This window comes from Neofelis nebulosa, chromosome 6 (genome assembly GCF_028018385.1).
Source record: "Neofelis nebulosa isolate mNeoNeb1 chromosome 6, mNeoNeb1.pri, whole genome shotgun sequence".
In the NCBI taxonomy this organism is placed as follows: domain Eukaryota; kingdom Metazoa; phylum Chordata; class Mammalia; order Carnivora; family Felidae; genus Neofelis; species Neofelis nebulosa.
The window spans coordinates 83,046,896-83,060,581 of NC_080787.1; the positions used below are offsets into that span (position 1 = coordinate 83,046,896).

General features: G+C 35.1%; 1 protein-coding gene across 1 annotated transcript in view; it reads right to left on the bottom strand.

Moving 5' to 3' along the window:
• The window catches only part of RNGTT (RNA guanylyltransferase and 5'-phosphatase), a 317,924-nt gene that overhangs the window by 52,444 nt on the left and 251,794 nt on the right, over positions 1–13,686 (bottom strand). The window contains exon 14 of the mRNA XM_058734685.1: positions 312–378. Within this exon, the coding sequence (XP_058590668.1) occupies positions 312–378 (67 nt within the window). The remainder of the gene's footprint in view (positions 1–311; positions 379–13,686) is intronic.

Consider the following 13,686-nt stretch of genomic DNA (forward strand, 5'->3'; position numbering starts at 1 on the left):
AAACTTTTAGGGGTGATGGATATGTTCCTTATGTTGACTACAGCGATGGTTTCACAAGTGTTAAGAAGTTCAAAATTTATCAAATTACACACTTTAAATACTGCTTTGGCCAAATTTAACTCTACCATGGGCAAGAATATTAAAATAATCAATTCTTTGAAAAACTGAATTACTTCTTCAGCAGAAATATGCAAAAACAGTAATTCACGTTCATATTTTTAGTATGTTGATAGTTATTGGCAGGTGCCTGGTGGGTTCTGGACAAGTGAACTACACCTAAGAAAAGTATACTGGAAAACGAACAATCATACCTTGATTTGGGCAAAGGGTCTTTCATAACCTCCAACATAGAGCAGGCCAACGTTCTGAGGAAGTAACCTACAAAAAAAACAAAAACAAAAACAAAAAACCCACATTATTTTGAAAATACTCTTCCCTATATAAGAAGCTTGTATAACCAACAAAATTTGTATAACAGATAAGTAACATGAAAATTTAATATCTTTGCAATTATTCTGGTCTTTTGCACTATGGGATAGTAACTAGCGAAGGACTAATTCTTTTTTTTTTTTTTTTTTTTTTTTTGTTAACTAATTTGGAAACAGATTATCACAGGAGGGTACTTTATTTTTGTTTGTTTATCCAAGTATAATTAACATACAATGTTACATTAGTTTCAGGTATACAATATAACGATTCAACAATAATTCTTGTATTTCAGAAAATAGTGGTAAAGGCTGACAATGGAAACTTCAGACATAGAACAGTATGACATTTAGTAATTCTTGAAAATTACTATACGATGTCTCTGAAAAAAAGTGAAAATAAGTAAAGTATATAGTTAAAATTCTATAAGGATTCAATTCAAGAAACACTATCTATACCATGTACTACAGGAGATAATACAAACCTAAATAATTCAGTCCCAAAATCTAACAGGAAAACTAGACACATAAATAAATAACCCTTCCAAAAGGTGGTCTCTGATAAGTGCTACATAGATGTATTTGCCACTGCAAAGTAGTGATGTAAGAGGTACTTCCTATGGAGGGAGCTGGAAAAGTTCAAATAGTTGGGACTTAGTTTAGTCTTAAAGGGTAGATAGGGCAAAGGGATAAACTTAAACAAAGCCCTGAAAATGCAGAAGATGTGAGACAAAAAGTGGACAAGTATGGCTACAATGAGGGATAATTTAGTTAAAGATGAAAAGTCAAATGATACTTGGAATAGACCAAGAATGTCAAATGCCATTTCTTTATTTTATAAGCAGTATGGAGTCATATTTTTATAAGATGTAATTAGTTCTTATAAAAAAATAAATGCATATGGGGGCGCCTGGGTGGCGCAGTCGGTTAAGCGTCCGACTTCAGCCAGGTCACGATCTCGCGGTCCGTGAGTTCGAGCCCCGCGTCGGGCTCTGGGCTGATGGCTCGGAGCCTGGAGCCTGTTTCCGATTCTGTGTCTCCCTCTCTCTCTGCCCCTCCCCCGTTCATGCTCTGTCTCTGTCTGTCCCAAAAATAAATAAAAAACATTAAAAAAAAAAAATTAAAAAAAAAAAAAAATAAATAAATGCATATGAAAATAAAAGGCAAACCATATGGAGAGTAAAAAAATAACTAAAGGTTACCTTCCCTGCATCATCCTTTCCTTCCTATTTCTACTTCAAAGAGATCCATCATTCCTGACTGTATTAAACATTGTGAACGAAGAACCACCATCATTAGAACTGTGTTTGGGGAGTGTGCAGTGGCACAGGGTATGAGAAGAGTATAATTAAACATTCTTGTGAGTATCTCCTTTTTCTTTCATCATATCTTTTCTCAATGGACACTGTGAGTAAATGGACACAATTCCAGTTTTAACGTTACTATACATAAAGAATATGAAAAAAAACTCGCCTGTACTCCTTGCTCAAAGCAACTAGGCCAAAATACATCTCCTCAGAGTCTAGGTAATTAAAGTTAATAGCCTTTTATGGCAGCAGGCAAAACAATTATCTCAAGGATGACTGTATATTCTACTGCATGAATCTGAGAATGAAACACTGAGTAGTATTCTAAAGTGAACAAAACTCCAAATTATCAAATGGAAAATTCTCAGTGTACTATATTGGTCTAATCATAAAAAACCAGAACACAAGATTACCATAACCACTTTTTTTTCTTTTTTAATTTTAAAGAGAGTGAACCAAGGAGAGGGGCAAAGGGAGACAGAGAGAGGGAGGGGGGAAGAGGGGGGGGAGAGAGAGAGAGAGAGAGAGAGAGAGAGAGAGAGAGAGAGAGAGAGAGAGAGAGAGAGAGAGAGAGAGGCACACTCTCTTAAGCAGGCTCCACGCTCAGTGCAGAGCCCGACATGGGGCTCAATCCCACAATCCTGGGATCATGACCTGAGCTGAAATCAAGAGTTGGAAACTCAGCCAGCTGAGCCACCCAGGCGCCCCTATCATGACCATCCTTTTAAATTTATCATTAGTGACTTCAAAAATCCTACTTAATTCCAAGATATGCATTTCTTCATTTTTTAACTTCTCTGAACATTGGATGCCTCTGATATTCTGTGGTGTCTTATAATCATTGTCACCAGGTGACAGCTGTGAGATGGTTTTGCAGTTACCTTCCATTGACTCAGTCTAGGAAGGCTAAAAAAGGATACTCTCAAAGTACCTTAGACTTCATGAAATAAGGTAGATATTTAATCTCCCAGGAATAGCCTCTGCTCCTTGACATTCTTTAAAGGCCCAGAAAGCATTACAGGTTACTAAAAGAATGTTACTAGATGATGAACACAATCCTGATTAAACCAAGTTAGCAAAAAGCTACTTAAGTTTAGAATATAAGTGATACTTGTAGTAATTCATTTTAGCAGGTTGTTGAAGGTCATAAACACGACTAAAGGGATTTGTTCACTGAATACAAGTAGAAAGCATCAGAAATGTCTCTGCCATCGATTAACATATAAGGAATTAAATCCCTCACAAATCATTGCCAGTATCACAAATTTAATGTTAGTTATATATAGCAGTGGTAATTTATTTCCTATATAACAAATGTTCACAAAAACCTTAATAAACCCCCTTCAGAAGTAAGAATAGTCACTGTTCATACAAATAGATGCTAGAGAAAGAAGAGAGTAAACGCTGGCTGACATTTAAAAATCAATATGCATCTAATTACTATGTATATGCATTTCAGGAAGCTTGCCAATATACCATTTAGGGTGTCTCCCTTCCTCCAAATTGCCTATCTAACAGCTAGCTACCTTTCCTTAAACAGGAGATTTCTTTAATGGATCAATTATGTAGCATATATATGTTTCACTTTTTAAATACTGTTCTTTTTTCATTCATGTACCTATTATTACTTACCATAGATTATATTACCACCACCAGATGAGTGGGTTTTAATATGTACCATAATCTAAAGGCCTGCTATGTGCAAAACAATGAACACTTTGAGACATTTTAAGATGGGGTATTTCTTTAACCATTTTACCTCTCAGAAAATTATTTTGCCCAATTGTATACATAATTATTGTCAAATAATAGGCACCATTTTTTGGTGATAGAGTACTTGTGTATAATACAGCAATCACACATTTTAAATCCCCAGAGTAAGGCATTAACTCAGCACTCACATGTGCATTCACATTTATATGTTAAAATAGAAACTCTGACTCATTCAGTACCAGAAAATTGCTTTGCCCTTAAGTTATATGAACATCAACATAACCCTTATACAAATGCTAACAACTCCTAAAATATTTGCTTGTAACTAAATATTTCTATAGTGTGGCTATCAAAGGGGATGTTTTTGGAAAGTAGCAATAAGACAGGGGAAGTGGGGTCTTGAGGAATGAGATGCACCCATTAGAGTTTTTGAAAAAGTAAACCTAGGCAAGACTAATGTTCATTTTGCTTCAACTTCCCAAATACAAATATTAACAAATACTTGTCCTGGAAAGAAAGATGAGAAGTTATTTCCAGAAAAGTTTCTCACATAAAGGACAAATAAAACTTGTCAGGTAACAGAATGAACATTATCTAAAAGAACCTAATTCACCATAACCTAATGCTATATCTATATCAGATGTAAAAAAAACAAAACAAAACAAACAAACAAAAAAACCTGCTTTAAAAGTAAACTGAGTCTATAATTGCTTCAAATTAAAAGTTAAAAAAGGCATCATTTTAAAATATGTAAGCTAAGTAACTCAAAATTAGCAGTTCTGTCTACAAGCCCTAATTACAATACCCCCTGATATATTTTTCATCTGCAACAAAATATCCTGAAAAAATTTACAGTATCTTTAACACTGATTTATATATCCTACATCTTACAGAAACAGCATCCAATGTATCTACTAGTAGGAAAATAGAGAATGCAAATGCACTTAATATGGTATCAATAGTGGCCTTTTGCATTTGAGAAAATGCATATTACTGAGAAGACCTCAATTATTCTCTAAGACTCCTCGTAGGATGTAAATAAAAGTAGCATATGTCGTTAGGCCCAAAAAAACTTGGATGAGCCAATGAGTAAGTTTATTATTATCTTTAGAGACTTTTCATAGCCTACACTTTTCTATTCTGGTTTATTTTCTAAACCATAGTACAGGCTTAACAAATGCTCTAGACTTTTGTTTAAAAAAACAAAAACAAAAACAAAATAAAACAAAACAAAACAAGAAAACCAACCACCACCACACCACCAGTACCACGTTTATATAAAGAATCTGGGTCACCGGGGTGGCTCAGTCAGTGGAGTGGGCTGACTCTTAATTTTGGCTCATGTTCATTTTGCTTCAACTTCCCAAATACAAATATTAACAAATACCTGTCCTGGAAAGAAAGATGAGAAGGGTTATGGAATTGAGCCCTGTATCAGGCTCTGTGCCGACAGTGTGAAGCCTGCTTGGGATTCTCTCTCTCTCCCTCTCTCTGCCTGTCCTCCACTTGCACATGCATGCTCTCTCTCTCCCAAAATAAATAAACATTAAAAAAAAAAAAAAAAAAAAGAATCTGCATGTCAACAGAAATAAGTTACCTAAAAATGATGTATGCCTAAGTGAAATATACATTAAGTAAAATAAATAAAAGAAATAATAAATTAGACTGGGGAAGGATAAATACTGAAGCAAACAACAGAAAGCTGCATCATTTTGCAAAAGGATATAAGAAGAAATGTTGACCTACCAGTATTCAGAGAATAAATATATTTGTAACTATTTTATTGCCAGAAAAAAGTCAAGGTAAAAAATATTACTGAGGTAAAGCAAGATACCTCAGAATAATAACAGTTCAATTTGTCAAGAAATTTATATGCACTTAATAACCTAGCTACAAAATATGTAAAACAATTAACAGTGTACATGATGAAATTAAAGAAATCCACAATCACAGTCAGACTTTAAACTTTCCTCTCTCAGTAAATGATGGGAAAAAAACAGAGCACAAAAGCAGTAAGAATATAGAATAACTCAAGGCACCTGGGTGGCTCAGTCAGTTGAGTGTCCAACTCTTGATTTCAGCTCAAGTCATGACCTCATGGTTCATGGGACTGAGCCCTGCAATGTGGAGCCTGCATTGGATTCTCTCTCCCTCTCTCTCTGCCCATCCCCCACTCACACTCTCTATCTCACTCTCAAAATAAACAAACATTAAAAAAAAACTATTAAAACAATAATATAGAAGAACTCAGCAACACCACTAACAAAAACATATAGGACACCATCCAACAGTTGCATGGATCACATGCATGGATCACAGAATATGCATACACAGAAACTGTATAAAAACTGGCAATATGCTGGACCATAAAGCAAATTTAAAAAAATAACTTCCATTACAGTCTCTAAACACAAGATGTCAGTTTGAAGTCAAGAACATAAAAATAACCAGAAAATCCTCATGTCTAAAATGACAGAAATACATCAATAAATAATCTATAGGGCAGAAAGGAAATCCCAGAGGAAATTATGAAATATTTTTAACTAGATAACAAAATAAGAATAGATCAAAACTTATGAGAGGGGCGCCTGGTTAGCTCAGTTGGTTAAGCCTCCAATTCTTGATTTCAGCTCAAGTCATGATCTCATGGATCCTCCCACTGGAAACTGCACTGACAACAGGGAACCTGCTTGGGATTCTCTCTCTCTCTCTCTCTCTCTCTGCCTCTCTATCCCACTTGCACGCATACATACACTCACTCTTTCTCAAAATAAATAAACATTAAAAGAAAAAAACTTGTATAGCTAAATCCAACTTAGACAGAAATTTATAACCCAAATGTATATGCCAAAATTCAACCACCTTAAGAAATTAGAAAAATAGCACTAAATTAAACTTAAGGAAAATAGAAGAAAATAATAAGCAGAAATTCACGAATAGAAAACGTACATTAGACAGGATTAAAAAGATTTAAAGAAACTATTTCTTCTAAAAAAAAAAAAAAAGGTTGAATTGATAAATCCCTAATGGAACTGACAAATAAAGCACAAATAATCACTATCAATGACAACACAAAGAACACAGCTACATATACCAAAGAATAATAAGAGGATATTATAAACACTTTTACACCAACAAGTCTGAAAACTGAGGCTAGAAAAACTTTTAGAAAAATACAATGTACTAATAAAACTGACACAAGAAAAAATAGAATATCTTAGTTGTCTTACTGTAAAATTTTTTTAGTGATCTCTACAAAGAAAGCAAAAGATCTAGATGGATTCTTCACCAAATTCTACCAAGTATTTAAGGGAAAATTAATTCTAATTATACACATTTTTCCAGAAAATAGAAAAAGGAATATATTTTTATTTTACCAAGTCAGCATAACTGGCACTCAGACATGAAAATACAATGTTGATCAAGAGAGAATGAGAAGATAAGCCATAGACTAGGAAAAAAATATTTGCAAGACATATCTGAAAAAGAACTGCTACCTGAAATATTAAAGAGCTCTTAAATCTCAACAATAAGAAAATGAGCAACCTAATTTAAAAAAGGCCAAAGACCCAGACACCTTGCTGAAGATATATATGGCGAGTAAGCATACAAAAAGATGCTGAACATCACAAGTTATTAGGGAAATGAAAATTCAAATGAGCTACCACTCTCTACCTATTAGAATGACCAAAATCCAAAATACTGATACCGCCAAATGTTAGTGAGAATGTGGAACAAGAGCTGTCATGTATTGCCGGTGGGAATACAAAACAGTTATAGCCACTCTGAAGAACATTTTGGTAGTTTTCTATAAAACTAAACATATTCTTACCATATGATCCAGCATCATATTCCTTGGTATTTACTCAAATAAGTGAAAAACTTATGTCCACCTAAAAACCTAGCAGCGAGGTGATAATAATAGAAGAAACTATGTGCTAGGAAAGAGAGGATATATGGGAACTCTCTGTATTTTCTGCTCAATTTTTTGTAAACATAAAACAGTTCTAAAAATAAAGTTATTTTCTTTAAAAAATGCAGTGGTGAGGGGCGCCTGGGTGGCGCAGTCGGTTAAGCGTCCGACTTCAGCCAGGTCACGATCTCGCGGTCCGTGAGTTCGAGCCCCGCGTCAGGCTCTGGGCTGATGGCTCGGAGCCTGGAGCCTGTTTCCGATTCTGTGTCTCCCTCTCTCTCTGCCCCTCCCCCGTTCATGCTCTGTCTCTCTCTGTCCCAAAAATAAATAAAAAACGTTGAAAAAAAAAAAAATTAAAAAAAAAATATATTAAAAAAATGCAGTGGTGATAATACAAGAAAGAAAATATATAGGTCCATTTCTCTCATGAACAAAAATGCAAAAAGCAGGAAGGAAAGCCCCATATTAATGAAGTGGAATAATTTATCATGTTAATGGATAGGAAATCTCAAAGTTGAATATACTTAATGCAATGTTAATAATCCTGACAGAATCCTTCTGAGAAACTTGTTAAGGTCATTACAAAATAGACATGGGAAGGCAAAAGAACAAAAATATAAAAGATTTCCCTAAAAAAAAAGAACAGAGTAAGAAGACTGGCTCCAATAACAAAAATGTGGTATTAGCGTAGAGCGGGCAAGTGGACCAGTGGAATATAACAGATTCTGGAAAGAGATCTATACACACAAACACTTGATTTATTAAAGGTGAGACTGCAGGAAGTGGAGAAAAACCTTATAAGTGTTAGAAGGAAAACAAACCTGGGTAAATTCCCCTTTAATCTTAATATGACAAAAGAAAATATTGGTAAATCATACTATATAAAATTTTTAACCAAGTATCAGGGCAAAACCAGCATAAGTAAAGTCAAAAGATACCCGACAAACTTTGAGAAAACATTTGCAACATACACCACAGGAAAGAAATGAATAATTCTATTATTAAAAACTCTCAAAAACTGAAGGGGAAAAGGGCCAAAAACCTGATGAAAAAAATGAGAAAAAATAAATAAAAATACAAACACACACAAAAAAAGGACATTAAGGATACATAAAAATATACAGGGTGCCTGGGTGGCTCAGTCGGTTGAGCGTCCAACTTCGGCTCAAGTCATGATCTCGTAGTTCACGAGTTCAAGCCCCGTGTTGGGCTCTGTGCTGACAACTCAGAGCCTGGAGCCTGCTTCGGATTCTGTGTCTCCCTCCCTCTCTACCCCTCCCCTGCTTGTGCTCTTTCTCTCACTCTCAAAAATAAACAAACATTAAAAAAAAATATATTAAAATATTCAAACTTACTCATAAGCAGAGAAATACATATTAAAACAGCCCTAAGATACCACTTCTCACCTATCAGATTGCCAAAAATTGAAACATATGGAGAATACATTCTCTTGGATAGGCTGGTAAAAATAAAAGGTCTCATAACCTGTTGCTGAAAAAGCAAACTAAAAAAAAGACTACGGCAATGCTTCTGGAAGGAAACTTGGCGAAATCTAACAAAATCACATATGTACTTAGCTTTTGACTGGGTAATCTCTCTTCTAACAATCTGCCTTGAAGACATGCGTCCAAAAATTGAAAAATACAGATATACAAGGCTATTCATTACACACTATTGGTATGCAAAGTATTGGAACAGCCTAAATACACAGCATGGTAGTTATGGTAATCCACACAATGGAGTAATATGCAGCTGTAAGAAATAATGAGGAAGATCTTTATTTACTGATAGGGAGCAATTTCTAAGATATACTTACTGTTTAGCAAAAAAAAAAAAAAAAAGAGAAGTACAAAAGGAGAGTATGTTATTCTTAATGTAAGAAAGAAAAAGTATTAGAAAATATTCATGTATCTGTTCATTTGTGCAAAAGGATTTCAGGAAAGCTAAAACAGACACTCAGGAGATTGTTTCCTTTAGGGGACAGGTTATTAGGGTGAATGAAGGGAAATTCCACGAGAATATCTTTTTGTAAATCATGACTATTATAACCATGATAATGTTTCATACAACAAATAAATAAACAAGTAAGTAAACAATCAAAATCAATCAGAATGTTGAGGGAACCCAAAACGGAATAAAAATAACTGTATTACAAATGAAAAACATCTGACATTAAGGGGGATGGGGATGAAAACTGACTTAAACTAACTTCAGAAAACAGTATTTTGACTATATTTCATAGGGTTACAGATTGAAAGAACTGTACACAAATACAGTCCTTGAGCTAGTAAACTTCTTACTCACAAGGGTGTGGGTTAGTAATTCTGAAAACGTTGTATGTATAGTAGGATTTAACAAACAAATGTTAAGGATAAGGAGATGCAGCTTTCTCACTGTACAAAGAGTTACATATAAGCAAAGGGGAAAAGCTAGAATTAATACCATGCTGTATTAGAATCAGACATATTAGCAGGAATTCATAGCTTTTAATATATTCACAGATGGATAAAGAAATAAATATAAATGTGTGTATAGGTACATGTTAGTATATGATACATTCCTAACTCTGCCAACTGAGAGGGCTGTAATGACACTAAGCAGCAATAACTAGACCAAGGATCTAGATTTTTCTATCATTCACCACACACAAACACAAATAAACACTGGGGTCCTTGTAGAAATGGCTGATCCCCGGACTGAGAGAGGGAAAATATAAGAAGATCCTGGAACACCTTATAGAACTAGAAAGTAAAAAGTGCAGAAAAATAATGAGAATGTCAAAAAGACATAGGGGCCCCTGGGTGGCTTAGTCGGTTAAGCGTCAGACTCTTGGTTTCAGCTCAGATCATGATCTGATGGGTTCATGAGTTTCAGCACTGTGTCGGACTCTGTGCTGACAGTGCAGGGCCTGCTTGTGATTATCTCTTCCCCTATCTATCTCTCCCCTGCTCATGCTCTTTCTTTCTCTCAAAATAAATAAACAAAAAAAAAAAAAAAAAAGACACAAGCCAAACTGAAGAAGTTCCCAATAACCAAAGTCAAAATAGCAACATAAAATGACAGAGCTGGATTATAACCTACAAACTAAAATATTCTTAAATCCTTACTAATAAAAATAAACATATGAGAAGAGGGGACAGTTCTTCTTTAGAGTAAAATCCCCCATTGGTACATTGAAAAAAATGAGGGAAATTGAAATTCACCATTATTTGAAATATGCACATCAAAATTGAAAAACACAACAGTGATGATTGTTGTAGGCCAAAGCCACTGAAAGATATTAGAACTAGAAGATGAAAGTATGATGAGAAATCTGGTATTTGCCTAGTCTCAAAGTTTCTCCCCAGAAAACACTTACTAAATCCAAAGAAAATATAGCAACTTTAGAGAAACCCAACAAAGTAACCAAACCCAACATCACAGTATTAAGATTTATCAACATGTCCCTCCCCACTTCCCTAACATGCTCACTGAGGACACAATATCACTTCCATGGTGTTCCTGCCAAAAAACACAAAAAGGATCAAACTAAGGGACATTCTATAAAATATCAAACCAGTATTGACCAAAAAGTGTCAAGATCATGAAAAACAAAAACGAAGTATTGTCACAGGTTTGATTAAAGAGACATGAAAATTAAAAGCAATGTGGAATCCTAGAGGGGAAAAAGTGGGGAAATTGTCAAAATTAGAATAAGTAATTTGGTTAAGTTCATAGTATTGTACCAACATTTATTTCCTGATGTTGACAATATGGGAAAACAATGGGAGAGATAAACGGGAATATTCTGCACTATTTTTGAACTTTTCTATATGCCTAAAATAATTTTAAAATAAAAAAATTTTTAGGGGCACCTGGGTGGCTCAGTCAGTTTAAGCGTCCGACTTCGGCTCAGGTCATGATCTCACGGTCCGTGAGTTTGAGCCCCGCGTCGGGCTCTGTGCTGACAGCTCAGAGCCTGGAGCCCATTTCAGATTCTGTGTCTCCCTCTCTCTCTGCCCCTCCCCTGTTCATACTCTGTCTCTCTCTGTCTCAAAAATAAATAAAAGTTAAAAAATTTACAAAAATTTTAATGTTTATTTATTTATTTTGAGAGAGAGAGAGTGTGCAAGTAGGGGAGGGGCAGAGAGAGAGAATCTCAAGCAGGCTCCATGCCACCAGCACAGGGTCCAGTGTGGGGCTCAATCTCACAAACCATGAGATCATGACCCATGCTGAAGTCAAGAGTTGGATGCTTAACCAGCTGAGCCACCCAGGTGCTCCTAAAATTAAAGAAAATATTTTAAAACATATCATTTGAGACAACATGGATGGACTCAGAGGGTAAGTAAGCCAGACAGAGAAAGACACATACCATATGATTTCAAGTATATGTGGACTCTAAATGGGTGATGGATATTAAGAAGGGCACTTGTAATACTTTTAATACTGGGTATTATAAGTAAGTGATGAATCACTAAATTCTACTCCTGAAACTAATATTACACTGTATGCTAACTGGAATTTAAATAAAAACTTGAAACAGCAAATAAATAACAAACAAAACAAATGAACAAACAAATAAGAAAACAGATTCTTATATACAGAAAACAAACTGATGGTTTGCCAGAGGGGAGGCAGGCTGGGCAATGGATAAAATAAATGAAGGAGATGAAGAGGTACAAACTTTCAGTTACAAATAAGTCATGGAGATGAAAAGTACAGCTCAGGTAATATAGTCAATAATACTGCAATAAGTGTTGGTTAATTATACTTATTGTGGTGAGTATTGAGTAATATGTAGAATTGTTGAAACAGTATGTTGTACACCTTATTAACACTGTCCATTATACTTCAAAAGGAAGGGAGAGGGAGGGAGGGAGGGAGGGAGGGAGGGAGGGAGGGAAGGAAGGAAGGAAGGAAGGAAGGAAGGAAGGAAGGAAGGAAGGAAGGAAGGAAGGAAGGAAGCCTGCCCTACCCCCATACCATACCCAAAAATTACCTCAAATGGACTGAAGAACTGAACGTTAAGAGCTGAAACCATAAAACATCTACACGAAAACATTGAAGTAAGCTCCTAGACATCAGTCTTGGCAATGATTTTTTGACACCAAAAGCAAAGACCATAAAAGTAAAAATAAACTAGTGGAACTACATAAACTAAAAAGCTTCTGCATGACAAAGGAAACTAAACAAAATGAAAAGGGAACCTACACAACAGGAGAAAGTATTTGTGAATTATGTATCTGATAAGGGGTTAATAACCAAAATATACAGAGAACTCATACAATTCAACAGACACACACACACACACACACTTAAAAAATGGGCAGAGGAACTAAATGACAAAAAATGGCCAACAGGTACGAGAAAAGGTGCTCAACAGCACTAAATTACCAGGGAGATGCAAATCAAAACCAAAATGAGATATCACACTTCACACCTATTACAATGACTATTATAAAAAATAAATAAATAAAACTAAAACAAGAGATAACAAATGATGGAGAGAAGGCGGAGAAAAGAGAACCCTTACACACTGCTGGTGGAAATTTAAATTAGTACGGCCATTATGGAAAATAGCATGATGGTTCCTCGAAAATATTAAAAACAGAACTACCATGTAATCCAGCAATTCCACTTCTGGGTATATACCTGAAGGAAATGTCTCAAAGCGACACCGGCACCCCCCATAGTTACTGCATCATTATTTTACAACAGCCAAGATATGGGAATGACCTCTGTGTCCACCAGTGGATGAATGGATAAAGAAAATGTGCTATGTATACAAAGTGGAATATTATTCAGCCATTACAAAAAGAAAGAAATCCTGCCAATTGCAACAACATAAACCTGGAGGACATTGTGTTAAATGAAGTAAGTCCTACAGAGAAGACAAATAAATACTAGATGATCCCAAAGTATGCAGAATCTAAAAAAAAAAAAAAAAAAAAAAAAAACCAACCTCCCAGAAACAGAGAACAGATGTGTGGCTACCAGTGCTAGGAGCTGGGGGAAATGGGTGAGGGTAAAGTTACAAACTTCCAGTTACAAGATAAATAAGTTCTGCAGTTTGTGATGTACAGCACGGTGGCCAGAATTAATAATACTGTACTGTGTATTTGAAAGTTGCCAAGATATTAGATCTCAAAGTTCTCATCGTGAGAAAAAAATTTTTGTAACTATGTGAGGTGATGCATGTTAACTGAAGTTAACGTAATAATCATTCACAAGATATACACATACCAAATCATTATGCAGTACACCTTAAAGTAATACAATGTTATACGTTAATAATATCTCAAAACTAGGAGGAGAAATGGCAATTTTTAAAAGACATCATTAAGCT